The sequence below is a fragment of the Phyllobates terribilis genome, unplaced genomic scaffold, assembly GCF_046119375.1.
Source record: "Phyllobates terribilis strain yellow unplaced genomic scaffold, ASM4611937v1 Scaffold_1__5_contigs__length_1240528914, whole genome shotgun sequence".
NCBI lineage: Eukaryota > Metazoa > Chordata > Amphibia > Anura > Dendrobatidae > Phyllobates > Phyllobates terribilis.
In genome coordinates this window covers 972335109-972360457 of record NW_027362761.1, presented here as the reverse complement: position 1 = coordinate 972360457, position 25349 = coordinate 972335109, and the positions used below count along the sequence as shown (strand labels likewise).

At 41.3% G+C, this 25349-nt stretch overlaps 1 protein-coding gene across 2 annotated transcripts in view; it reads left to right on the top strand.

The window, feature by feature from the left end:
- Window positions 1-25349, top strand: part of SNX25 (sorting nexin 25) — a 308205-nt gene that overhangs the window by 272156 nt on the left and 10700 nt on the right. For both annotated transcript variants that reach the window (XM_073642554.1, XM_073642545.1), the window contains exons 14-16: window positions 20289-20453; window positions 22932-23049; window positions 24815-24881. In XM_073642554.1, the coding sequence (XP_073498655.1) occupies window positions 20289-20453; window positions 22932-23049; window positions 24815-24881 (350 nt within the window). The remainder of the gene's footprint in view (window positions 1-20288; window positions 20454-22931; window positions 23050-24814; window positions 24882-25349) is intronic.

Genomic DNA, 25349 nt, shown 5'->3' with positions numbered 1-25349 from the left:
GCTGAGGCAGGACTGTGTAATACAGCATCACGACTGACATAGATCATGTAAGAGCCCTGACTGCACCTGCCTGATGAAAATGTGCGCTATAGAGCGGGTCCTGGTATTTGACTGCCCTGTACATATTCATCACTCGTTGGGAACCAGTTACTTACAAGGTCTAGTTTCCTTTTTGTTTCCAGGATACATAGTTATCAGCATTTTACCCTTAAGGCCCAGTTATAATATCACTGTAAGACTCGCACTAGATATGAGCGCCCTGTACCTGTATACCTGCCATGTGTGCTGCGCAAAAGTATATAACAAAATGTGTGTACACAGATATCTATCTCCTGAATGGTATTACTGCTAGATCTCCTGTACATAGAAATATGAGGTTCTTGTCTCACATTTTGAGCCCATCTGCCAACGACAAGGCGACCTCTTCAGATGGGTCCCTACACTAACTTAACACTAGCTTACTAACTAACTGGGCGTCACAAATAGATTTATTATTATTATTACCATTTTTATTATTGCTGCACTATTACAATTAAAAATGTACCCGTAAGAATTTTATTTTTTAATTAATTTAATATTTAATTTTAGAGATTTTTTTATTACTCTTGTGATTCTAATAATGGTATTACCAAAATTCCTATGCCTACACTATTGATCCAGAAGAAGGCAAAAACCCCAGGACACCTTCAGCCAATTTGTGTCACAGGGGAAAAATTCCTTCTTGACCCCGAGAAAAGGCGATCAGTCCTATGACCCTGGATCAAACCTAATTTGATATATAATTAACATTACACTACTTATTGTATTAGCATTGTAGTTATTTTAATTAGTTTTTATTGCTATAAATATAACTATTTCATATTGTTACTATTATTAACACCCTGCTATCTTATTTCAACATTATTCTAACTTTCCTATCACTACTAATACTACCCTATACCTACAGTGTTGATCCAGAAGAAGGCAAAAAACCCCGGACACCTTCAGCCAATTTGTGTCACAGGGGAAAAATTCCTTTTTGACCCCGAGAAAAGGCGATCAGTCCTAGGACCCTGGATCACACTGCTATTCTACCTACTACTATTACTACTGTTATTTTATGACTATTTTTCTTACTTTCTTACTATTTTCACTAGTATTATTACTCTTATTACACTACGAATACTGATCTACTACCACTATACTACACTATCCTGCTATTATTACTTTGGTGGTCTTATACTTACCAGACGGTATTGCTGTATGTGATGTTAGCTGCAGAGATGTCCCAGCAGGATGGTCCACATGATGTTCCTCTTTCCTCTCAAATACCGGTTGATGTAATAGCGGATGTTGGTCTGGTTCTCCTTCTTCCTTCTTGTTGTTGGGATTGGTTGTCGTCTTTTCTGGGCTTTGGCCGTCCCTTCCCCACCAGGGATCTTGATGTGGAGTTTCATCTTCTTCGCTTTCTCTTCTTTCTTTTCTTTCTCTTCTTCCTCTTCATCCAGGTAGGCGCACAGTTCTTTTAGTGTCTTCTGTCTTAATTCCCTTTCCATGATGTCCAGCTTTATCTTCTTTGCCGCTTTCTCCTCTTCTTCCTCATCTTCCTCTTCATCCAGGTACTTGCTCTGTTCTTTTAGTCCCTTGTGCCTTTCTTCCCTTTTCCTTTTCTCCCTGGCTTTATACTCTTCAATGAATCTTCTTTGGGCAATGGGGTTGGTCGGCATCAGGCGCTGGAAGAGAAGAGATGAAGTTAGGAGGATACTAGGAAGATCCGAATACACAGCTACCTTATAGAAAAGGCCGCAGCGTTGCTGAGTCGTCTCACTGACCTCCTTCTTGTAGAGGGGAGAAGGGAGAAGCTTTACACAATACGCCAGTCTCCTCAGCTGTTCCTCAGGACTGACGTAATCTGCAGAAAACACAACCAGATATTAGAGCAATCCTCACTGTACAGAGAGGACGTGACAGAGCGCCACTACTGACCGCCACACTGCCCCCCATTCCGCTAAGTAAAAAGGTGCTTTTCCTTCCTTTTACACATAGTGCAGAAAAAAAAATTAAAAAGTAAAAATTCAATTTTTTTTCATTCGCCACAATACTGCAGAAAATCCTGTAAGGAGCGATGACCATGTCATATCTGTCCCAAAATGGGATCAATAAAAATGAGCCCCAGCACAGCTCCATCAACCCGAAAAATGAAAATGTGACGGGTCTCGGAAAAAATGGTGAAACAATAAAAAAAAAAAGTTTTTTTTTCCTCCAAATAACTGGACAAGTTTGGTCTTGCTGTAATCACACTGAGGATAGGATCCTATTACCAGGTCATTTTTACCACACAATGTGTGCCGTTAAAACTGTTCCCAAAAAAAAACAATGTCAGACTTGAGTTTTTTTCTCTAGCAATTTCACTACCACTTGGAATTTTTCCCCCGTTTTCTTGTACTATGTGGTAAATGAATGGTGTCATTTATAAATACAACTTGTCCTGAAAACTAACTAGACCTCACACTTCTATGTGGACAGACATTAAAAAGTTATAGCCCTTGGGAAAAAAAAACAAACCTAAATTGGTTATGTTTGGTAGGGGGTAAAGCTGAAAAAACCCATGTAACAGCAGAATCTGGAGGAAGGTCCGATATCGCAGACTGATGGATACTACCTGGTCCATCGATGGCAGAATACTCGATCCCCATGGTGTCCGCTGACTTCTTCTCTTGTAGAAATGTATCCAAATCCTATAAAACATCAGGAGCCGTCAGCAGAGGGTTTGGTGATTGGCTCATGTTGGCGATATATTTGGGGGCATTACTGGAGCCAGGGGGAGATTGGGAATGAGTAGTATTACGCTGAGACACATATGTAACAGCTATCATGTGTTGGGGGAATAATGACTTCTCCTCTGATAAATGTGCTGATTGCTGTCAGTTGTGGTCGCTGAGTGCGTGTGATGGGATGTGGCCCCGTCCGTTATATTATATCCCGTCTTATACCTATAATCTCTCGCTGATCGCAGGTGTCTGTCTTCACACTCAGATGAGATGTATCAAACTGACGACACAGGACTTTTTTTTTCTCAAATTCAAACCGAGCAATCCTATTGGCTGAGTATGAATGCAGTCACCATGGTGACAAGCATCTGTAGATTTAAAGGAACAGGACACTAATATTGTACTATAGTGTATTTTATATGTTTCACATAATAGTGGTTAATCTATGGACTTGTACAGATAATATATGGGGATACACTTGTGTTTCTTCATATATTTCATACAGTTATATGAGGGAGCAGCAGAGATATTTTGGGGGTAAGATAACTTGTGCTGGCAATTGAATGTGTATAAAGTAGGCTGGTAATATATGTTATGGTCCGAAGATTGTGGTTTTATGTTCATTACAAATCTAAATAATAATCAGATGTCACTGGGAGATTTATCAGCTAAATGGGACAGAATCGTGGCTTAACTGAGAGGGGCGGGTCTACCAGAATTTGCACCAAAATTGTAGCGCACGTTTCTGGCACATTGTAAGCCAACTAATAGGTGGTATCAAATTTAAAGAAGACAGTCAAAAAATGAGCCAGATTTATCAAATGGCAGCGGCAGGAGGAGTGTGACCGGCCCCACACTGATTATTACCAGTCCTTGCAGTTGCGACACATTTACTAAGAGGAGGCGCTGGAGGGGACAGGTGGACGACCCCCGAATAGAATAATACACCACAGCGCTAACAGGCTTGGACTAGCCCACAGGAGGGCCACCACCCTCTTATATGAGCAGTACTAGGCACAATACACTTAAATTACTGTGTATAGACAAAGGCTTCATCTTATTCATTTACCAATCTTCCCATTTTATTGCTATAGAAATTTCTGTGAGGATAAAGTCATATTTCCATGGAGCTGAAAGCTGGAGTTGGTTACTGGTGGGCTATTGGCACTCCAGTCCGACACTGATCGCCAATATGAACAATTCACTAGGAGTCATTTCAATGTAATATCAGTCATTATTAAAGCTAGAAGAAAAAGAAGAAAATTGAGGCACCTCCTAACACAATGAATGCGTTCTCTCCGGTCCAGCTCACCTTAGCAGGTCTAGTTTCATACATGAGCAGACTCCTGCACCCATGTCATTGCTTGTGCTGGCTGTCTGCATACTGTACATTATGTCTATTAGGGTTAGGTCTCCTTATACACACTCCCCTTATATGACATATATTGTCCATCTACACATTGTATTAATCTACTGTATGTACTTGTTTTTTGACTAATATTTGTCACTGCCATATTATTATTGAACACGGTTTGTCTTTATTGCTATTGGTTTGCGTATCAAGCACTAAGCACTTTATTTAACCCCTTCCCCCGAAGCATGTTTTCACCTTCATGACCAGGCCAAATTTTACAATTCTGACCAGTGTCACTTTATGTGGTAATAACTCTGGTACTCTTCAAAGGATCCCAGTGATTCCAAAAGGGGCGACACACAGCTTGGGGCCCCCTTCTTTTATGGTGACTAAGCTACAGATAGACATAGATATAACTATATATAGAGAGAGAGAGACAAACAAAAGTTTTGCATTTTTTAAAGTGTGATTACTTCTGTCTCATTTTCCTGGTGATGAATTGAAAGTGCATGAAGTTGTCATCATGCAAGACCTTAATTTTAACCAGAACGCTTTTGAATACAGATTTGGTCATTTAATTAAAGAAAACTGACTGCCAAAAGTTTTGCATATACTATTTATTGATCACAATATAGAGAGTAATTCATTTCAATGCCATAACTTAGTATTTTGTAGCATAACCTCTTGCTTTAATTACTGCACCACACTGACGGGGCATTGAAGCTACTAGGCTATTCAAGACATCTTGAGAGGTCTTGCTCCATTCCATTTGCAAATCTGCAAACAATTCATCTTTATTGCTATGGGTACGGGCCCCAACTCGTCATCCTAACTCATCCCAGAGGTGCTCTATAGTAGGATTCACCAACTCCAGTCCTCAAGGTCCACCAACTGGCCATGTTTTCAGGATTTCCTTAGTATTACACAGGTGATAATTCCATCACCTGCACTGGCAATAATTCTATCACCTGTGCAATACTAAGGAAATCCTGAAAACATGATCTGTTGGTGGGCCTTGAGAACTGGAGTTGGGGAACACTGCTCTATAGGGCTAAACTCAGGTGATTGACTTGGCCATTGCAGCAGGAGAACATTTTTCTTTGCTAACCAATTTTTGACTAAATTGGATGTATGCTTAGGATCATTGTCTTTCTGGAATTTCCATCTCCTGTCTACTTTGCTTTTACCATGTGGCAGCATTATATTCTCCAGTATATCCTTGTGCATGGTAGCATTCATGTTTCCACCAATTCTATGCAGAGGGTTAATGGAAGATTCAGAAAGCAGACCCAAACCATGACATTATCACCACCATGTTTTACTGTAGGTGTTTGGTACCTTATCTCAAATTAGTTTTCCAATTGGACGGTATATATAGTTCTTGCCATCACTACCAAACAGGTTGAACTTGGATTCCTCTGACCACAACACCTTAGACCAATCTGTCTCTTTCCATTGCCTGTGTCCTTTGGCAAACTCAAGTCGAACCTTCCGCTTCTTTGCAGAGATGAAAGACTTCTTGACGGGATCTCGTGCATTCAACTCTACAGCTCTTAGCAGTCACACCACAGTTTGGCGACTCACTTTGACCCCATATTCTTCGTTCATTTCGCGCGAAATCCGTACAGTACTGTTATGGACATCAGATACTGACTTTTTCTTAAAAATGTGATCAACTTTGGAGGTGGTTTTCTGTGGTGGTCCACTTCTAGGTTTGTCAGCTGTTCCATAACCTTCTCTTTCTTTCTTTAATATACGCGACACATGACTCTGAGAACAGTTGAATTCCATAGCTACCCCTTTTTGGCTTTTGCTTGACTTCACTCTCAGAATAATAAGCTTCTTGACATCTGGTGGTAAAATTGGCTTGGTCTTTGCCATGTTTTAACCTAAAAACATACAGTACATTAAAAAAAAATATGACAAACATTTGGCCCAGCAAAATGAACACACAAAGGGATAAAACAATGCCAAACACACATTTATTCCTTATAGCTGACTTACTAAAATCACAACAACCAGACAAAAGTAATCACACTTAAAAAACAAACAAAAAAAAAAAACACTACTGTGTGAAGACGGATAGGTAGATGGATAGATACATTACATAGTCTCATCTCATTATGTATATTGCCACCCCTTATTACACAGTGCCCTCTCTTATAACATATAGCACTGTCCTTTATTATACAGTGCCCTCTCGTTATGTACAGCACCGTACCTTACATATCGGATGCTCGTTATTTATAGCACCCTGTTCTTTATTACATACCGTCTTCTCTTTTTAGATATAAACTGAAATGACTGCTGATGGAGCATGGCAAAGCTTCTTTTCTGATGGAGGAGGCTGATGGACCGGTCTTTTGGTCAGATGCTGCAGCATCAGCAGTCATTTTACATCTAACAAGAAAAGGACTCCATGTGATAAAGAAAGGCCGCTGTGATTAACAAAAATAATGAGACTACGCTATGTAAGAGATGGTGCTATGCATGACAAAAGATAATACTATGTTATAATGGACGGCGCTCCATAACAGAGGACGCTATATAATAAAGGACGGCACCATATACAGTACAGACCAAAAGTTTGGACACACCTTCTCATTTCAAGATTTTTCTGTATTTTTAGGACTTTGAAAATTGTACATTAACACTGAGGGAAGCAAAACTATGAATTAACACATGTGGCATTATATACTTAACAAAAAAGTGTGAAACAACTGAAAATATGTCTTATATTCTAGGTTCTTCAAAGTAGCCACGTTTTGCTTTGATGACTGCTTTGCACACTCTTGGCATTCTCTTGATGAGCTTCAAGAGGTAGTCACCGGACATGGTCTTCCAACAATCTTGAAGGCGTTCCCAGAGATGCTTAGCACTTGTTGGCCCTTTTGCCTTCACTGTGCGGTCCAGCTCACCCCAAACCATCTTGATTGGGTTCAGGTCTGGTGACTGTGGAGGCCAGGTCATCTGGCGCAGCACCCCATCACTCTCCTTCTTGGTCAAATAGCCATTACACAGCCTGGAGGTGTGTTTGGGGTCATTGTCCTGTTGAAAAATAAATGATGGTCCAACTAAAAGCAAACCGGATGGAATAGCATGCCTCTGCAAGGTGCTGTGGTAGCCATGCTGGTTCAGTATGCCTTCAATTTTGAATAAATCCCCAACAGTGTCACCAGCAAAGCACCCCCACACCATCACACCTCCTCCTCCATGCTTCACAGTGGGAACCAGGCATGTAGAGTCCATCCGTTCACCTTTTCTGTGTCGCACAAAGACACTGTGGTTGGAACCAAAGATCTCAAATTTGGACTCATCAGACCAAAGCACAGATTTCCACTGGTCTAATGTCCATTCCTTGTGTTCTTTAGCCCAAACAAGTCTCTTCTGCTTGTCGCCTGTCCAATAGCAGTGGTTTCCAAGCGGCTATTTTACCATGAAGGCCTGCTGCACAAAGTCTCCTCTTAACAGTTGTTGTAGAGATGTGTCTGCTGCTAGAACTCTGTGTGGCATTGACCTGGTCTCTAATCTGAGCAGCTGTTAACCTGCGATTTCTGAGGCTGGTGACTCGGATAAACTTATCCTCAGAAGCAGAGGTGACTCTTGGTCTTCCTTTCCTGGGGCGGTCCTCATGTGAGCCAGTTTTTGTAGCGCTTGATGGTTTTTGCAACTGTACTTGGGGACACTTTCAATGTTTGCCCAATTTTTCAGACTGACTGACCTTCATTTCTTAAAGTAATGATGGCCACTCGTTTTTCTTTACTTAGCAGCTTTTTTCTTGCCATAATACAAATTCTAACAGTCTATTCAGTAGGACTATCAGCTGTGTATCCACCAGACTTCTGCACAATACAACTGATGGTCCCAACCACATTTATAAGGCAAGAAATCCCACTTATTAAACCTGACAGGGCACACCTATGAAGTGAAAACCATTTCCGGTGACTACCTCTTGAAGTTCATCAAGAGAATGCCAAGAGTGTGCAAAGCAGTCATCAAAGCAAAAGGTGGCTACTTTGAAGAACCTAGAATATAAGACATATTTTCAGTTGTTTCACACTTTTTTGTTAACTATATAATTCCACATGTTAATTCATAGTTTTGATGCCTTCAGTGTGAATGTATAATTTTCAAAGTCATGAAAATACAGAAAAATCTTTAAATGAGAAGGTGTGTCCAAACTTTTGGTCTGTACTGTATAACTAGAGAGGATGCTACGTAATAAGGGATGTTGTTATACATTATTAAAGAGGAAACTATGTAATTATGGATGGTGCTATATTTAACAAGAACATACACTATATACTAAGGGATGGCGCTATATTTAACAAGAACGTACACTATATACTAAAGGACTGTCCTATACATAATAAGGCTACATTCCTGTATGTGTGTGAAGTGTCAGTGTGCTGCCTGATTTTTTTTTATTGGACAGCACATACTCTATGGGTCTATGTCCTATTCTGATCCTCGAAATCGGACCAGAAATAGACATGCTCTGAGTCCCACAGGTCTCATTCTCAAATGCATGATTTTCACGGATATGTGACTGGATCTATGAAATGGAGTCCATGTACTGTCCAATAAAAAAAAAAATCGGGCAGCACACAGACATTTCACACGAATGGAAGAATGACCTAATGAAGGTTGTTTTACAAACAACAGTATTACTCCAAGTCACACAGTATAAAGAATAAATAATAACCTCCAGTGACCGCTGACGTCTCGTCTGATCAGAGCCATTTTCTGTTTCTTCTCAATCTGGTCAGACCTTCATGTCGACATCTTCCAGCCACAACCCATCTTGTCACACTGATCACCGCAACCCTGAAAATAAAAATGTGTCATATACTATATACATACATTTGTCTCCACCATACTGTGCCCTTGACTACAAATATGTTCTACACTATTAATATATATTAGCCACAAACTATTCAAAGTATAAACTGATTAGCCAGCATTGTGCCCCCCATTTACTATAGTCTCCAGCGCCCAATAAATATAAATTGATCAGTCACTTTGACGCTCCCCCAATTCATTTGAAGACTATGTGCATACGTTGCATTTTTGTTGCTTTTTCCCACATGGATTTGTTGTGGAAAACGTTCAGCGTTTTTACAGTACAAGCAAAGTGAATGAGATTTCTGAAGTCTCATGAATACATTGCTTATTTTTCTTTGCAGATTATGCTAATTTTACTGTCAATTCTTGGCAGCGTATTTCACCCATGTTAATGAGTGGGGAAAAATATGCAATAAAAACGCATGTAGAAAAACATGGCAAAAACAAGTATTTTATGCAGCAGTTTTCCTGCCAACACATCAGGATTCACAGCAGACTTTTTTGCTACAAATCCTGAACGTGTACGCATAGATTTAGTCCCTGTCCTGTGTCCAACCCCCCACACACAGATTCATTTTCAGTCCCTTATAGCGTCATAATTAATTACGGTGTGGGAGAAAACGTTATCAGTTTCTTATGACGACTTGGGGGGGGGTGGGAGAAAATGCGATCAGGTACTTGGCAAAATTTAGACCTGGGCCCCCATCTGCATGTTGGTCAGATGTATGGACCTTTTTAGCATTTTAGATCCTATAAAGACATGGGTTTGGCCCTCATGTAATTATGTTCCTCATCCTGGCCCTTTCCAGGTATAATATCCCCCATCCTGAGCCATTTCCATGGATAATTCTCCCAACACGGCCTCCTTCTTGGTATAACATCTTCCATGGTGATTTCATTCCTGGGAAGTAATGTCCCCCATCTTGTGCCCCTTCTTCTGATAATTTGTCCTGTTCTTCTGCAACATATGAAAAAAATGATTCTACTCACCTATGCTCTCACGCCACTCGTCATACTCTTCTGCAGCCGGCGCAGGAGCCGTCTGCTCACTTAGGCATCCCCACCATGGCGCATGACATCACTGCCATGTGCCCCCAGTCACGGGCACGCCGAGGTCAGCTGCTGTCCTCTGATAGGCCAGCGGCATGTATTGCAGCGCAGGAAGCCGGCAGATCCCCTGCGCTGCAACATATTTCAGTTGAATGTGCGTCCAAGGATGCACATCTAGCTGCAATATTCACTGGTGCAGCGGCAATTTGTCTGCCCTTGGGAAAACCCCTCTAAGCGATGTATACCTTTACACATACTGTCTACAGTGTCTCAATACATAAATTAGGGGGCTTTAGACATTGTGGGGAGACTTTTTGAGACTAGAGCTAGGCAAAAGGGACATACAGTGGTTCCCTTTATCATTGAGCCAGTAAATACCGAAGTATTTAAAACCTAAATACAGTATATATCGATATCTACTACACAAAGGTGGAATATACTCACACACCCGTGTACTATACTGTATATGTGCGTATATTACACATTATCTATTATTTGCAGCAATACAAATGCTGCACTGGAGGAAGGCTGGGGTCAGGGGCCACTCTGAGGCTGGAGTTATTATAGCAGTAATGACAGGCATCTGGAGTCATGATTATAAGCAGTGAATTAGTGACTGTGACGCAGCTCTGTGCGATCTGATCGGTGCAGCATCAGGTTTCTCCGCCACTCACAGCACCGACCAGGAAGCACCTGAGCACAGTCACTAAATCACTGCTGTCATCAGTGGCAGCGCTGCCTCCTGTCATTGCTGCTCTGGGGATTCTGACCAGCAGCAGTTATAACTCCCAACCATCTCTCATCTTATGCTCTGGGAGAAAAGGTTGTGAGTTCAGGAACAGTGGCATCTGGTGGAGACATGCTCTGCACAGGATGGATGCAGGAGCAGCGGGAGATGTGACAAGCAGAGAGGAGGAGCTGCGCAGATCAGGGCAGCTTGAGTGCACTGAGAGGCAGAGTTTGCAAACAAAATAAACGTTATTTAAATTGTATACACTGCCTAAACACGCCCCTGCATGTGGCTAGGCAGTGTATGTGATGCTGTGCTTCTCCTGTATCATAGAGCCAGCGATGGCATCAAGAGGAGAGGAAGGGGACCCCTTCCAGCGTCCTCTGCAGAGTGCAGGCTGCTCTCTGACGGCAAATGACTCAGGTAAGGGCTCCCTCCTCTCCATTTAGTGGAGATGCTGCCGCTGGCTCTGAGAGAACAAAACATTTCAGCAGATGATCGGGCCCCCTCTCTTTTGGGGCCCCTGCGCAGCTGCATCGCATAAATAATTTTGCCATTTATAAAAACTTTACATTTTTTTTTGCCCTTTAAACCAGATAGTTATGTCACACAAAATAGTTAATAAATAACATTTCCCACATGTCTACTTTACAGCTTCATCATTTTTTAAACATCATTTTTTGTTTCGTTAGGAAGTTAAAGGGGTAAAAGTTGATCAGCAATTTCTCATTTTTCCAGCAAAATTTATAAAACCATTTTTTGTAGAGACCTCATCACATTTGAAGTGACTTTGAGTGGCCTTTATGACTGTACCCCTCAATGTGCTCAAAACCACATTCAAGAAGCTTATTAACCCTTCAAGTGCTTCACAGGAATTAAAGCAACGTAGAACAAAAAAAAAAGTGAACATTTTACTTTTTTTCACAAAAATGTTCTTTTGGCCCCAAATTTTTTATTTTCACAAGGCTAACAGTAGCCCAAATTGACCCCAAAATTTGTTGTGCAATTTCTCCCGAGTATGCAGATACCCCATATGTGGTGAAAAACTACTGTTTGGGCGAACGGCAGGGCTCTGAAGGGAAGGAGCACCATTTGACTTTTGGAGCACAAAATTGTCTGGAATCGATAGCAGACTCCATGTTGCGAGCGCCTAAGCAGTCAAAATCCTCCACAAGTGACCCCATTTTGAAAACTGCACCCCTCAAGGAACTTATCTAGAGGTGTGATGGGTACCTTGAACCCACAGGTGCTGCACGGAATTTTATAATGAGCCGTGAAAATGAAAAATTAATTTTTTTCACAAAAAAAATGTTGGTTTTGCTGCATGTTTTTCATTTTCACAAGGTTAACAGGAGAAATCGCACAACAAATTGTATGGTTCATTTTCTCCTGAGTACACAGATACCTGATATGTGCTGGAAAACTACTGTTTGGGTGCATGGCATGGCTCGGAAGGGAAGGAGTGCCAACTGAATTCTGGAGCTCCATTTTGGCTGTAATAGATTGCGGATGCCATGTCACATTTGACAAGCCCCTGACATGCCAAAATAGCAGAAACTCCCACAAGTGACCCTATTTTGGAAACTACACTTCTTAAGGAATACATCTAAGCGTGTAGTGAGCATTTTAACCTTCAGGCAATTCACAGAATGGTATAACATTGGGCTGAGTAAATGTGAAATTACCATTTTTTTCCACTAAAATGTTGCTTTGGCCCCAAGTTCTTAATTTTCAAAAGGGATAATAGGAGAAAATGAACTGTACAATTTGTTATGCAATTATTCCCGAGTGCACCAATACCCCATATGTGGTTGAAAACTACTTTTGAGGCACAGTGCAAAGCTGAGAAGGAAAGGAGCGCCATATTGGAGTTCAGATTTTTCTGCAATGGTTTCAGGGTGCCATGTCACAGTGGCAGAGCCCCTGAGGTACCAGAACAACAGAAACCCTTCATAAGTTACCTCATTTTACAAACTACAACCCCAAGTTAATTAATCTAGAGGTGCAGTGATCATATTGACACCACATGTGCCTCACAGAATTTTATACCATTGGGTGGTGAAGAAAAAATAATCTTTATAAGGGCTAATAGAAAAAAATGGATCTGACAGTTTGTTGTGCAATTTCTCCTGAGAACGCCAGTATCCTACATGTAATTGGAAACAATTTTTGAGGCACAGTGGAAAGCTCAGAAGGGAAGGAGCGCTATATTGTAGTGCAGATTCTACTGTTATGGTTTGCAGATGCCGTGACCCACTGGCAGAGCCCCTGAGATGCCAGAACAGCAGAACCCACCCCATAAGTGACCCCATTTTACTAAGAACTCCTCTCAATGAATTCATCTAGGGGTGCCGTGATCATATTAACACCACAGGTGTGTCACAGAATTTTATACAATTGGGCAGTGAAGAAAAAATAATTACATTTTAACCACTTTAAGTGCTAGAAGAGCAGAATACCCCTGTCAAGTGACCCCATTTTGGAAATTACACCCCTGTGGGAATTTATCTACAGGTATAGTGATGATTTGACTACTTGGGTATTTTCCAGAAACGAGCAGCAGTGGATGTTGCTTAGTGAAAATTGCATATCTGGCATTGTAGTGCCCAATACATTGTAGTGCCCAGTACATTGTAGTGTCCATACGTTATAGTGCCCAGTACATTATACCCAGGTGGTGCCTCTGGAGACATGCACCTGTGAATTAGGCAGGCTCTCATTGCTTCAGAGATGCTAAATATGTGGATGCTAAATGTAGTTTAGGCACACTGGGCTCACAAGTGAGAGGGACATTTGGATTTGGGAGTGCAGACTTTGCTAAATTTCTTTTGCTAGGGAGGGGGCCATAGTGCTTTTCCAGAGCCTTTGTACTACCAGTGGTGCCTCTGTTCAGCATTGTCCTTTATTTCAGAAGTGCACAAAACTGTGGCCGGCCAGATTTTTATGCACACTTAAAAAGACTTCACAGGCCAGACGGCGTCCAGTGTGCTCATCTGCCTATTTATAGAGAATCTTCCACCAGGGGTTCCATCTGAATTACGTATTTCAGAGATTTACACAGAAACTCCAGTGTAAGCGCTCAGCGTAGAGGGCAGGATAAATGTGAGATGAACCTTACTGCGATCTTTGGGAAGCAAAAGGAATCAATAGTAGGTCAAGAATTAGTTTCATTTATTTTTTTGTTTCTTGTGCAGTATAAGTGATTAGACGACTTTATTCTTCGGGTCGGTGCGATACCTGATTTATATAATTTTTTATTGTTTTGCCATTTTTACACAATAAAAATAATTTTCTAGAAAAAAATAGTATTTTTGCATTGCTTTATTCTGAGAGCTATAGCTTTTTTATTTTTCACTGATGGAGCTGTATGGTGGCTTGTTTTTTGCAGGACAAGATGGTGTCAATTAGTGTGACAGTTTTATAGGACCAAATATGTGTACTGTTTTTGTTTTCTTTTTGTTTAGTTTTTTTTTTTGCATAAAAATACGTATTTATGGGTGTAATATTTTTATTACTATTGTGATTTCTTTTATTTTACAATAATTTTTTTTTTTTACTTTTTCTTACTTTCTTACTTAGTCCCTCTATGCAACTTTAACTTTTTTACTTTGACCGCTGGTATAATACATTGCAATGCACCATCGTTGCGATGCTTTATACCTGTCAGTGCTGCTGTGAGCATGGTCTAACAGGCTAGCTGTAGCCTGATAACCCAGATGTTGTCATGTCGAGCTCAAGTTGCAATGGCAACAATAGTTAGTACAACGCACCCTCTGTAGCGAGATGTGCAGAGGATCTGAAGACACCATGAAGAGACTGGAGAAGTGGGGAAACGGGCAGAGGTGAGTATTCATTTATTTAATTTTTTTTTAATGTGGGGCCCATTATACTGCATGGAGCACTATTTGGGTATATTTATATTGTAAAGAGCACAATGTGAGGACTATTTTGGGACATTATACTGTTTGGAGGACTATGTGGGGCCCATTATTCTGTATGGAGGATTATTTGGGGACATTATTCTGTATGGAGGACTATGTGGGGCCCATTATTCTGTATGGAGGACTATGTGGGGCCATTATTCTGTATGTAGGACTTTGTGGGGCCCATTATTCTGTATGGTGGACTATGTGGGGCCATTATACTGGATGGTGGACTGTGTGGGGCACATTATTCTGTATGGATGACTATGTGGGGCACGTTATTCTGTATGGAGGACTATGTGGGGCACATTATTCTGTATGGAGGACTATGTGGGGCACATTATTCTGTATGGAGGACTATGTGGGGCACATTATTCTGTATGGAGGACTATGTGGGGCACATTATTCTGTATGGAGGACTATGTGGGGCCATTATACTGTGTGGGGATTACAGTAGAACAGGGGTGGTGTTATATTTCTTCTGCCAAGGGCCAATTGGATATTTATACCATCCTTCGGGGGCCGTACAAATTGTGTGCTAACTCCGCCCACATAGTATGTCCTGATGGCAGTGGTGTCATGATGTAATGTTTCATTGCATGCGACTCCGCATTCAGTAGTGAACACTGCATGCGTGTACTCAGAGCAAGAAGAAATTAATGGACCGGCGGCCGGCAAAATACAGCTGCCGGCCCAAGCACTGCGGTATCCAGGAATCTGCTCGAAGGCCGGATAAAAAGTCACCGCTGCCGTAAACAGCCTGTTGGCCTGAGGTTCCCCATCCCTGCAGTAGGAGAATCATACTGTGATGGGGTCACCATACTTTGACGGCGGGATTGAGGGAGGGTGGTACAGTAGGGTCATTGAATCGTGCATGTGGAGGAATTCACTTTAAGGTGAAGTTATACCTGCGGATTTACTGCAGTTCAATTAAAAGTCAATAAGCGGTGAAACGGTGCGGAAACGCTGCGAGTGGTACCTGGGTCAGCAGAGGTGGACTACTACTCTCCTCATCCGACCGCCGCTGATAATAGCGAGAGCGGCACGGCTGAGGGGAGTAATAGTCTCCTTAGCCGAGCCGGGACTGCGCACGGTAAAAAAATTTAAAAAAACACCTTATTCTCACCTGTCCGGCGGCCTCCGATCCTCGCGATGTCTTGCGGCTGGTGGTACGCTGCCGCGAGCGCACTCGCTCCCAGGAGAGTACTGCGCTGCCAGGACCTGCGGTCATGTGAGCTCTCAGCTGAAGATCAGCTGAGAGCTCACGTGACCTCACTTTATGGCATTGGTGCTGCGTGGGAACATTCTGAAGAATGTTCCCACTAGTATTGGTGCCAAGGTCACCGGGGCTGATCAGCTGATGAACCCCAGTGACCCCACTCCTGCAGCAGCATTTACACTGACAGGAGTGATTTTACACCCCTGTCAGTGTACATTGCTGTCTTCTACAGCAGTGACAAGAGTGATCTTATGGATGCGCCATTTCTGGGACTGCTGAGGGGGTGATATTATTAGCCGCGGAGGGGGCTAGTATTCATGGCCCCTTCCCTGGCTATTAGTATCAGCCTGCAGCTGTCTGTTTAGCCTTTTCTGGTTAGGTTTTATTGGGGGACCCCAAGTAAATTTTTTTTCTTGGGTCCCCCTGTAATCTAGCCAGTAAAGACTAAACAAACTAGCCAGGGAACATTGTTGGCTAATGGCCTTTTCCCCGGTTACTAATATCCGCTCCTAGCGGTCAGCTTTCCCTCTGCTGGTTATAAAAATTACGCGGGAGCCCACTCCATTTTTTTAAAACTTTAGGCTCTGTGCCCACAATCCGGACGTAGCAGCTGTCACGCAAGGTGTGGGAAATTGCAACACAAAGGGAAGGGGGAAAGGGGGGAGTGGAGATCTCCTAGGCTGATCTAGTGTCACCCTGTCTCCACTAACGTCCCTATATTGGTTCTTCACAAATCGCCGCACGCATACCTCTCCCTGTCTTTCCATGGCGTTAGGCTCATGCTAGGGAAGGGAGGGGATGAGAACTAGTCAATCCCCATTGAACAATAAAGACAACAAGGGGGGACAAACAAGGGAAAATCACTTAGCTTTAGTTGACTCCAGACAAATGTGCACACGTCTTCTAGCACCAGAGAGGAAGAAGTACTGCTCTTGCTCAAGCCTTCACAAGGGGTAATGAATATCTCTGGCAGCTCCCTCTGGCACACAGCAAGTATTAATACACCCAGGCCAGGGTGTTAATTAGCCAGAGGAAGGTAGCCGCTGGGTCCTAGAGATACAGCTTCTAAGAAGTTGTCTGTAAAGCCAAACGAAGATATCTCCTGCAACCAACTGCAGGGTGACTGTCACTTCTGACACACCCGTGATAGCAGCGCTTAGGATGCATATTTTTGCTGCGTTCAAAACGTTGAATTCTATTGAACGCAGGTAAATCCTCATGTGTTCACTGAACCATGCGGATTTATCGCATTCAATACATTTTAGTGGTCACATTTCTATTGCAGAGACTAGAGACTCCGCAAGAGAATTTGACATGCTGCGGTCCTGAAAGACTCTACACTTGTCAGTGTCCACAGGTGATTCACAGCCTCTGATGCACGATTTAGAAATCCCATCCACTATGCTGTAACATCTGTATGCTGCTGGTTTGATGCTGTATAAACACGCAGCATCAAACCTGCAGCTGATCGTGGCCACGTACCCAAACTCACCCGCAGCATGTCAATTTCTGTAGTGGACACGCCAGTCTCTGCTGCAGATTTTGACCAATTGAAGGGTGGATTCCCATGTACTGACAACAAAAGTGCGGCATTAGAACACAGCGTTTTGGACGCAGCAAAAATACGCTGCGTCCAATGCACTGCTTGTTGCTGTTTGTGGGGATGTAGCAGCTAACAAAACAGCTGTGAGCTGTTAATAATAGCCAGGGATCATGTTTGCCTAATGGCACCTTCCTAGGCTAAAAATAGCAGCTCACAGCTGTCCCAGAAATTACATGACTGGAAATGCTAATGAAGATTGGGTGTATGGGATTAGCTGACACCTTTCTCTTTTGTTTGGTGATGACAAGGTGTCAATCAGACCCTTTCATCACCAAACCTAATTAAAGTAAAGAGTTAAATAAACACAGAGTAAACACTTTATTTGAAATACAACAGACACATTCTTTAATCATTTAAATTAACCAATATACTCACCCCAGTTCTGATGGTAATCCAAGGGTTAAAGCAATGTCCCACCAAAATAACTTTATTTAGTTCCAAAAAGCATTCATTGATGTACAAAAACGTGCCAAACCACACGTTTTTTCTGCAGCGTTTTTCCTGCCAAGGAGATGCAGAAACGCTGCTGAAATTTCTGCTTCAAGTCCTGAACGTGCGCACATAGCCTAAGGGTATCACACTGTGTTTGGGGGCACTTTTGTTGGCATCCTACTTTATTACCTGTATTATTCAAGGTTTTTTATCCTTTATCACATATTTAAATTGGGCCATATGCTTGTTACTTACTTAACATATTACATTATTCCAGTATTTTCTTCTTAGATTTATTAATTAAAATGTACTTTGTTCGTGGGACAAACCCTTTAAGTTTGTTTCTATATGAATAAGTTCATCGCTAAATTTGATAAGGAAAAACTTCCTCAATTGTAGACATTTTTTTTTAATAAATATCAAGGTTGGTCCGTGACTTTTGGCCTCTGTGTATTTGAGTTTGACATCCCTGCCTTATGTGACAAACAGCCATTTGGCCTTTTAAAGTGTTTTTAATGTGGTCTTTGGTTTCATGTACAATTAACATGAATTTTTTTTAAGCGATCCCTTTCTGCATACTTCTTCTCTCTATCCTAAGGATAGGCCATCATTATTAAAGTAGTGGACAACCTCTTTAACTTCAACTACATTTTTATGCCCTTCCAACAGCGTCACCTCACAAAATAAAAAATAACATTTACCAAATGTCTACTTTACATCGGCATAATTTTTAAATGTCTTTTTAATGTCCTAAATGTCCCAGATGTCACTGATTTATCAGCTAAATGGGACAGAATTACTCGTATGTGTGGCAAAAACTATATTTCATGACTTGATCCTCCGTTTTTTTTTTTTTTTTTTTAACACTTTCTGTGCTTTGTTTGACAAGAGGTGTGGCTTAGTTGACAAGGGGCATGGCTTAACTGAGCGGGGAGGGGTCTTGTGATGTATGCATTGTTTTGGGGGTGGGAGAGGCAGGGGAAAGGATGGACCAGAAGCACTACCTAACTACAGAAAACAATGGTCTTGTGGACTCTTCCTTGAAGAAATGTGAAATAACTAACTGAACATTCTTTTTTTTTCTTAAATCTGAGAGTTAGGTGGGGAAGGGTTGGGTTAGTGTGGAATTGGGGGTGAAGGCTTGTTTCAAAAATGTTCAATAAAAAATTATCTGATTAAAAAAAAAAAAATGCAATTAATGGCTATTATAATTAAGATGTATGTAAGAATACAAAATAGTAAGTAAACATAACCAAGTGGATTGTACATAAATTGCTGATGCAAAGTAAAGACTGAATCAAACCCTGATAGCAGAGAACCTAGTGTACATTCAACTTGCTGAAAATAGAGGGCAGATACAACACTCCACATGTATCAAAGTAAGAGGACATATCATGAGAGTAGGCAAAATTGGCAAGTATAGTGTCACACTATACACAAACGTAGCAGTCCATCGACACAATCACAGGTACTATATATACATGGGCAGCACGGTGGCTCAGTGGTTAGCACTACAGCCTTGCAGCATTGGGGTCCTGGGTTCCCACCAAGGACAATATCTGCAAAGAGTTTGTATGTTCTCCCCGTGTTTGCGTGGGTTTCCTCCGGGTTCTCCGGTTTCCTCCCACAGTCCAAAGACATACTGATAGGGAATTTAGATTGTGAGCCCCAATGGGGACAGTGCCGATAATGTCTGTGAAGCGCTGTAGTATTAAAGGCACTATATAAGGAAGTTAAATAAAAATGAAAAACATTGTACATATATTCATCCTCACAATCTTCAGGACTGCATATTCCCTTATTTTAATTTGGTTCCAAAACCAATATTTATTTTGAGAAGTATATAATTGTATTGTTTTATACAGTGGAACCGCGTGGGTGACATATGGCAGTGTTTGACATCTATCACAGGACTCAGGTTTGTTTTCCATCTGAGCTCAGAAAAGAATAGGAACAGATACCCTGATTCCAGCACAGTAACCTCCTGGGCTCTTTGCTGTAGTTTTGATAAAACAGTGTTTTTTCTGCTGCAGGTCTGCTAGTCCTCTCAGTGATGAGCTCTCTCCAACCCCACCCTCAACATTGACAGCTTCTGATTGCACTGGGGGCAGGAATACACAAGGCTCATTACTGAGAGGACTAGTAGAGCTGCAGCATATAAGTGTTTTTATGAAAATTATAGCAAGAAACCCAATAACTAACTCGCCTCTGTCTCTACATTATACTGCACTCAGATGGGGCAACAAAAACCTGCTGCCAGATTGTTTATTGGAAGCCAATAATGCCGTGAGAGACTGGGCATTTACTTCTGTTACAGCAGGAACATTTAGTATACGTTGTATCCCCTTTACCTAATACTGCTGGTGCTATCTTTCTTCACAGAAGCTGCTTTCTGATGAAAGACTGTGTCAGAGCGAGGTGCTTTATGCCTTTTTGAGTCCCTCTCCCGAGCACCTGAAAGTCCTTGATGTCCAGGGCAAAAAATCTTCCTTCTCACTCTCTTCATTTTTGGAAAGACTTCCTAGAGATTTTTTTTCCCACCAAGAGGTCAGTAATCTCTGGATGATTGATGTGTATACAGTATGTCGCTGAGGGAGGAATGTATTTGGTGATTGTCCAATCACAGACACAGATAAATTGTCAGATCTTCCTAGAAAATGCTCCATGCATCATTTGCAAAGATATGGGCACTTGTGGACACTGCCACCGAGAGATCTGTGATGATACTGAAATAGTAATCTGCTTCTATGACGAGAAAGCCATCGCTGAAAACATTAATGACGTCAAGGCTAAGTTGTTAAAAGGCAAATGTAATAAATGAAAGACTAAGGTTCTAATGTGGAGCCCCAAAAAAGCCCTAAATTACATTGAATACCGTTCTAATCACAAAGTATGGTATGGACTGCTTCTCCATACCGGCCCTTGGATACTTGTGAAGATTGAGGATCATATGAATGTAGCAAAATACATAGAAATCTGCTGCATTTTGCAAAGGAACTGAAAATTAGAAAGAAATTATTTATTTTATTTTTTCATTTTTTTTTTTTGTAAACCGGATAAGCATCCATACTCATCTCTGGCAGAGACCATTGTGATTTTGTGCTATGAGTTGTGTGCAGAAAAGGAAAATAATAAAAAGGAAAAAAATGAAATATTACGAAGTATCACTTTTATGCTAAAGCTAGGAGTCCTAAATAACTAGAAAGATTGATATATAATTTTATCATATGGAATCTCAACTTACAACTGCGGAACAGCTTTTACTTCATATCAGCTAGACTTTTTCCAAAATGGAAGATTTCTCATTTTGACTTTTAATTTTGGCAATTTAGACAAGCGCATATTATTAAAGGGAATTTGTGAGCAGGATTTCATCCTCAAACTACTTATATGCACATGGAGCTTTTTCAAAGACAAGTTCAGCATTTCCTTGACATGGCCAGATGGTTCCTCTGTTACTGAGAAATCAGCATTTGAATTGTTATGCAAATGAGACAGTATATCTGAAGCCTCCATCACTCCAACTTTATTATTCACCCAAAGCCGCCGCCTCCTGCTTGACTGACAGCTCCTTTGCCTGAAGTCACACAGCTTAGAGGTTGTCAGTCAAGCAGGAGGGGGCAGCGCAAGACAGGGAATAGAGCTGGAGTGACAGAGACTTCAGCCTCATTTGCGTATCAATGTAAACACTGATTTCTCAGATAGGGAGGAAGGAACTGACCATGTAAAGGTATTGCTGGACTTGTTTGAAAAAGCCACATGTAAATAGTTTGTGGGATGAAATCCGGCAGACAGATTCCCTTTAGGTTTCCCGCCGGGCTCTTCTACTCTCTGCCTGCTCAGGAGTGAGCGGAGTTCTCTGGAGTGAATGATTATCTCCCCCTGAGATCATGGGACTTTTATATATAGTGTGAAATGTCCAATGTTTGCAGGAAGATAAATGTAAAGCTGCCGATTCCTCTTTAAGGGTTGCTTCTTGGTGGTGATTTATAGATTTAATTCCAGATAGACGTAGCCTGGCTGCTGTTGTGTGTAATGTGTTCACGTCACAGTGTGCAGTTGTGTGTCATAGTGATGCTTCGGTTATAATTGATTGGATGCCTAGATCCGTCAGTGACTCATGCTGTCCAGGTTTAAGTCTTGGTGAATCATAGTTTCTAGTCATTTGTATTTGTCTTTTTCTATCTTTGTGGCACAGCCTATTTATGATATACATTACGTGATGAAGATCTTATAGTGACATATGGTGACAAGAGTAGAGCTTTTCTAGTGACCTATTATTTTCTAATGATTGTATATATAGGGCTAATAAAATCGTATTCCTTATTATATCGCTCCAGCATATTCCATTTCCATGACTGTCCTGTATTCTCAAAATGCATTCTTCTCTTTTAAAGGGAATCTGTCAGTAGGATAAACCCTCCTAAGCCGTCTATATGGGCAGGTAGGTGATAGGAAGGTGAATAAAAAGATATCCTGGTATTTGTGATCTGATGTTTTAGTCCAGAGAAATCCACATTTTCTTAATATGTAAATGAGCTGTTAAGATCTATGTTCCGGACACTGATCTCCATGAGAGTCTGCATCCAGAGCTTATTTTAAATGAAAGGGGTGTTATAAATGTGAGACATGTAATGATTGACAGTCTGCTTTCCTGATCTACATGTCTCACACTGGTAATCCCCCTTTCATTTAAAATAAGATCTATGGGTCCAGCACAGGCCTCCCTAAGAATCTGCCTCCAGAGTTTAACAACTCATTTACATATTAAGAAAAAATTGGATTTTTTGGGAATAAGGCATTAGATTACAGATATCGAGGTGTCATTGTATTCAACTTCCTATGACCTACATGCCCATATAGATTTCTTAGTGGGGTTAATCCTACTGACAGATTGCCTTTAAGAGTTTTGTGTAGGGCTTTGTATGTTCTGTAGTTTTCTTGCTCCTGTTGTTTGCTCTGTCTGAACCTTTTTTTTTTTTTTTTGCAAAGCCAAATGTATTCTTTTAACTTTTGTCTACACAGGATGAAATGGAAGAAGACAGTGACTTATCTGACTGTGGTGATGATATGGATGGGAAAAAAGATGCCTTGGCTGAGCCATGCTTCATGCTGATTGTGGAGATTTTTGAGTTGCGAGGAAGTGCGTTTTGTCTTTTTAGTTAAACATTATGTGCATAGAAATGTTTCACTCACTTCAGATGTTCTCCAAGATGTTTCAATCCTGACCTTTTTAACCTTTTCCCAACATCCAGCTTAAATGAAAGAGGCATGTCAAGTGCAGATGTATAGATCGGGCCCAGGTGCTGAGCCTGCTCCATACACAGCAGATTCCGTTTGTGTTCAAACAGCCAGCATCTGCCTCCGACAGCAGTGATCAGCACTCTGACAGCGGCATTTATATGGTGCGGTTCTGGTGGCACGCGGATATGGGTGCCCATCTGTTTCACCCCGATGCGATCACGAGTTGATGATCGGTTGTCATTGCAGCCAGGGGCTCTTTTCTCCACCATGTTTTGTTGTCCTATGAGGCCCACCCTGCAGCTGAACTTCATAAGATATCAGAAATTTTACTACATATTGCAATATCGTAGTTTTACAGTATATAGTACAAGCAAAAAAAATGCTGGTTCAGGTCCCCTATGGCAACTAAAGAAAATTGAAGGAAAAAAAGTTTTTTTTAAAATATAAAAAAGTTTTCAATCATGCCCCCCTTTCCTTATACGTAAATTAAAAAATAAACCTATATCCGCATCCGCAATATGTCTATCTATGTATGTCTGTATCTATCTATACCTATATGTGTGTAAATATAAACCTACACAAGTTTGCTATTGCCATAATCATATTGCTGTCAAACTAATCATATTGCTGTTATTTTTACTGCTGATCACACGTCGTGAAAAAAAAAAGCTAAACTATGGTGGAATTGTGCTTTTTCTTATTGGTTTTATTCCCCATTTTTCAGCATATTGTATGGGAAAATGAATGGTGTCAAAACTACAATTCGTCCAACAACAAAAAAATAAGCCCCCATACGGCTATGTCAGCAGAAGAATAAAACTAATTTATGACACTTGGAAGAAGTGGAGAACACAAAAAACAAACAATTTTTTTGATTTGGGAGGGGATCATTTATAACTCGGTCAAGTGTTGTCCCCACAAACCCATTCATGAGTCTTTACACTCTTCTTCCTGATTCATGAAGAGCGAGGCTGAAGACTCCGCACAGGAGGAAATAAATGAGGATAAAGAGAGATGTAGCTTTATGGCAATGCAGGGTGACCTATAATTTCTGGTCTGGGAGCAGTGTAAATGGCAGAGGGTGGGTAATAGTTTATGAATGGGACGTTAAATCCAAAGTCCATTGTATCCATAGGCTGACTGCAGAGCTCCAGAAAATGGTCCACTATTTGTCACTCCACATGGATAATTTGTGAGGAGCCTCTTTTATTCTGTGCTTTTTCCATAGAGGTGATCATGATCATATTTGCTAGAATTGCACCAAAAACAATCAGTTCTTGCTTCCTTTCTCAGTGCTGTCTCGTGGCTTTCTCTACTTTCACTCTACTTCCCAAGAACCTGCTGATTGCATGTTTGAGCAGACTGCTAGTAATCTGGTGTCTGATCCTTTTGGCAGCAGGAGGGGTGCACTTTATTGCCCATCTCAGTACTTTGTAGCGCAGGCATATCTGAGTGATCGGCGATGACCGGTATAACAAATACTAGACGTCTCTGGTCATTTCAGTGGTCCAGATCTTAGTGAAATTAATCAGTCACTAAACGTCTCCCTCGAGTCACATATCTTGAGTTATTGGAGTACTAAATGGAAATTTTATGCCACTTATGTCATTTTGGACTGGAAAATTTTCTACGCTATTACAAAGCGTCTTTCTGTTTTATTTCAGTGTTTAAGTGGGTTAGGAAAACGCTGATTGCCTTGGTGCAGATCACATTTGGAAGGACCATAAACAAGTAAGTCCATTCATGTTCCATGTTCTGCTGAGTGCTGAGACTAATTTTCCATATCCCTTTACATATCAGATGTGCTGGTTCAGGTTTAGTGTGTGACCAGAACCTCCAACGTCTGGAGACGGCTTCAGTTCTGCGTATAATTGTGTTCCTGTGATACTACTCTAGCTCTACTTTTTAAAGGTTTCCACTCCTGCTTTGAGCCCCAATCTTATATCTCCCAATCAAGATTATTCTCTCTGTCTCTGACTTGGTTTTCACAATAACTTACCAAGTGGTGCACAGACTGCGAGGTTCTGCTCTTGGTCTTCGTGGTTCTGTGCCATCACTGTTTGCCCATTATCTTGTGGTAATAATATGAAGTCCCCATTTAAATGAAGGCTTTTCCACCTTGGCATGGGTGGTACCAAAAGAATAAACTTGATGAATTTCACAAATGCAGTGAAGGACATGCACATGAAGCCATGGAAT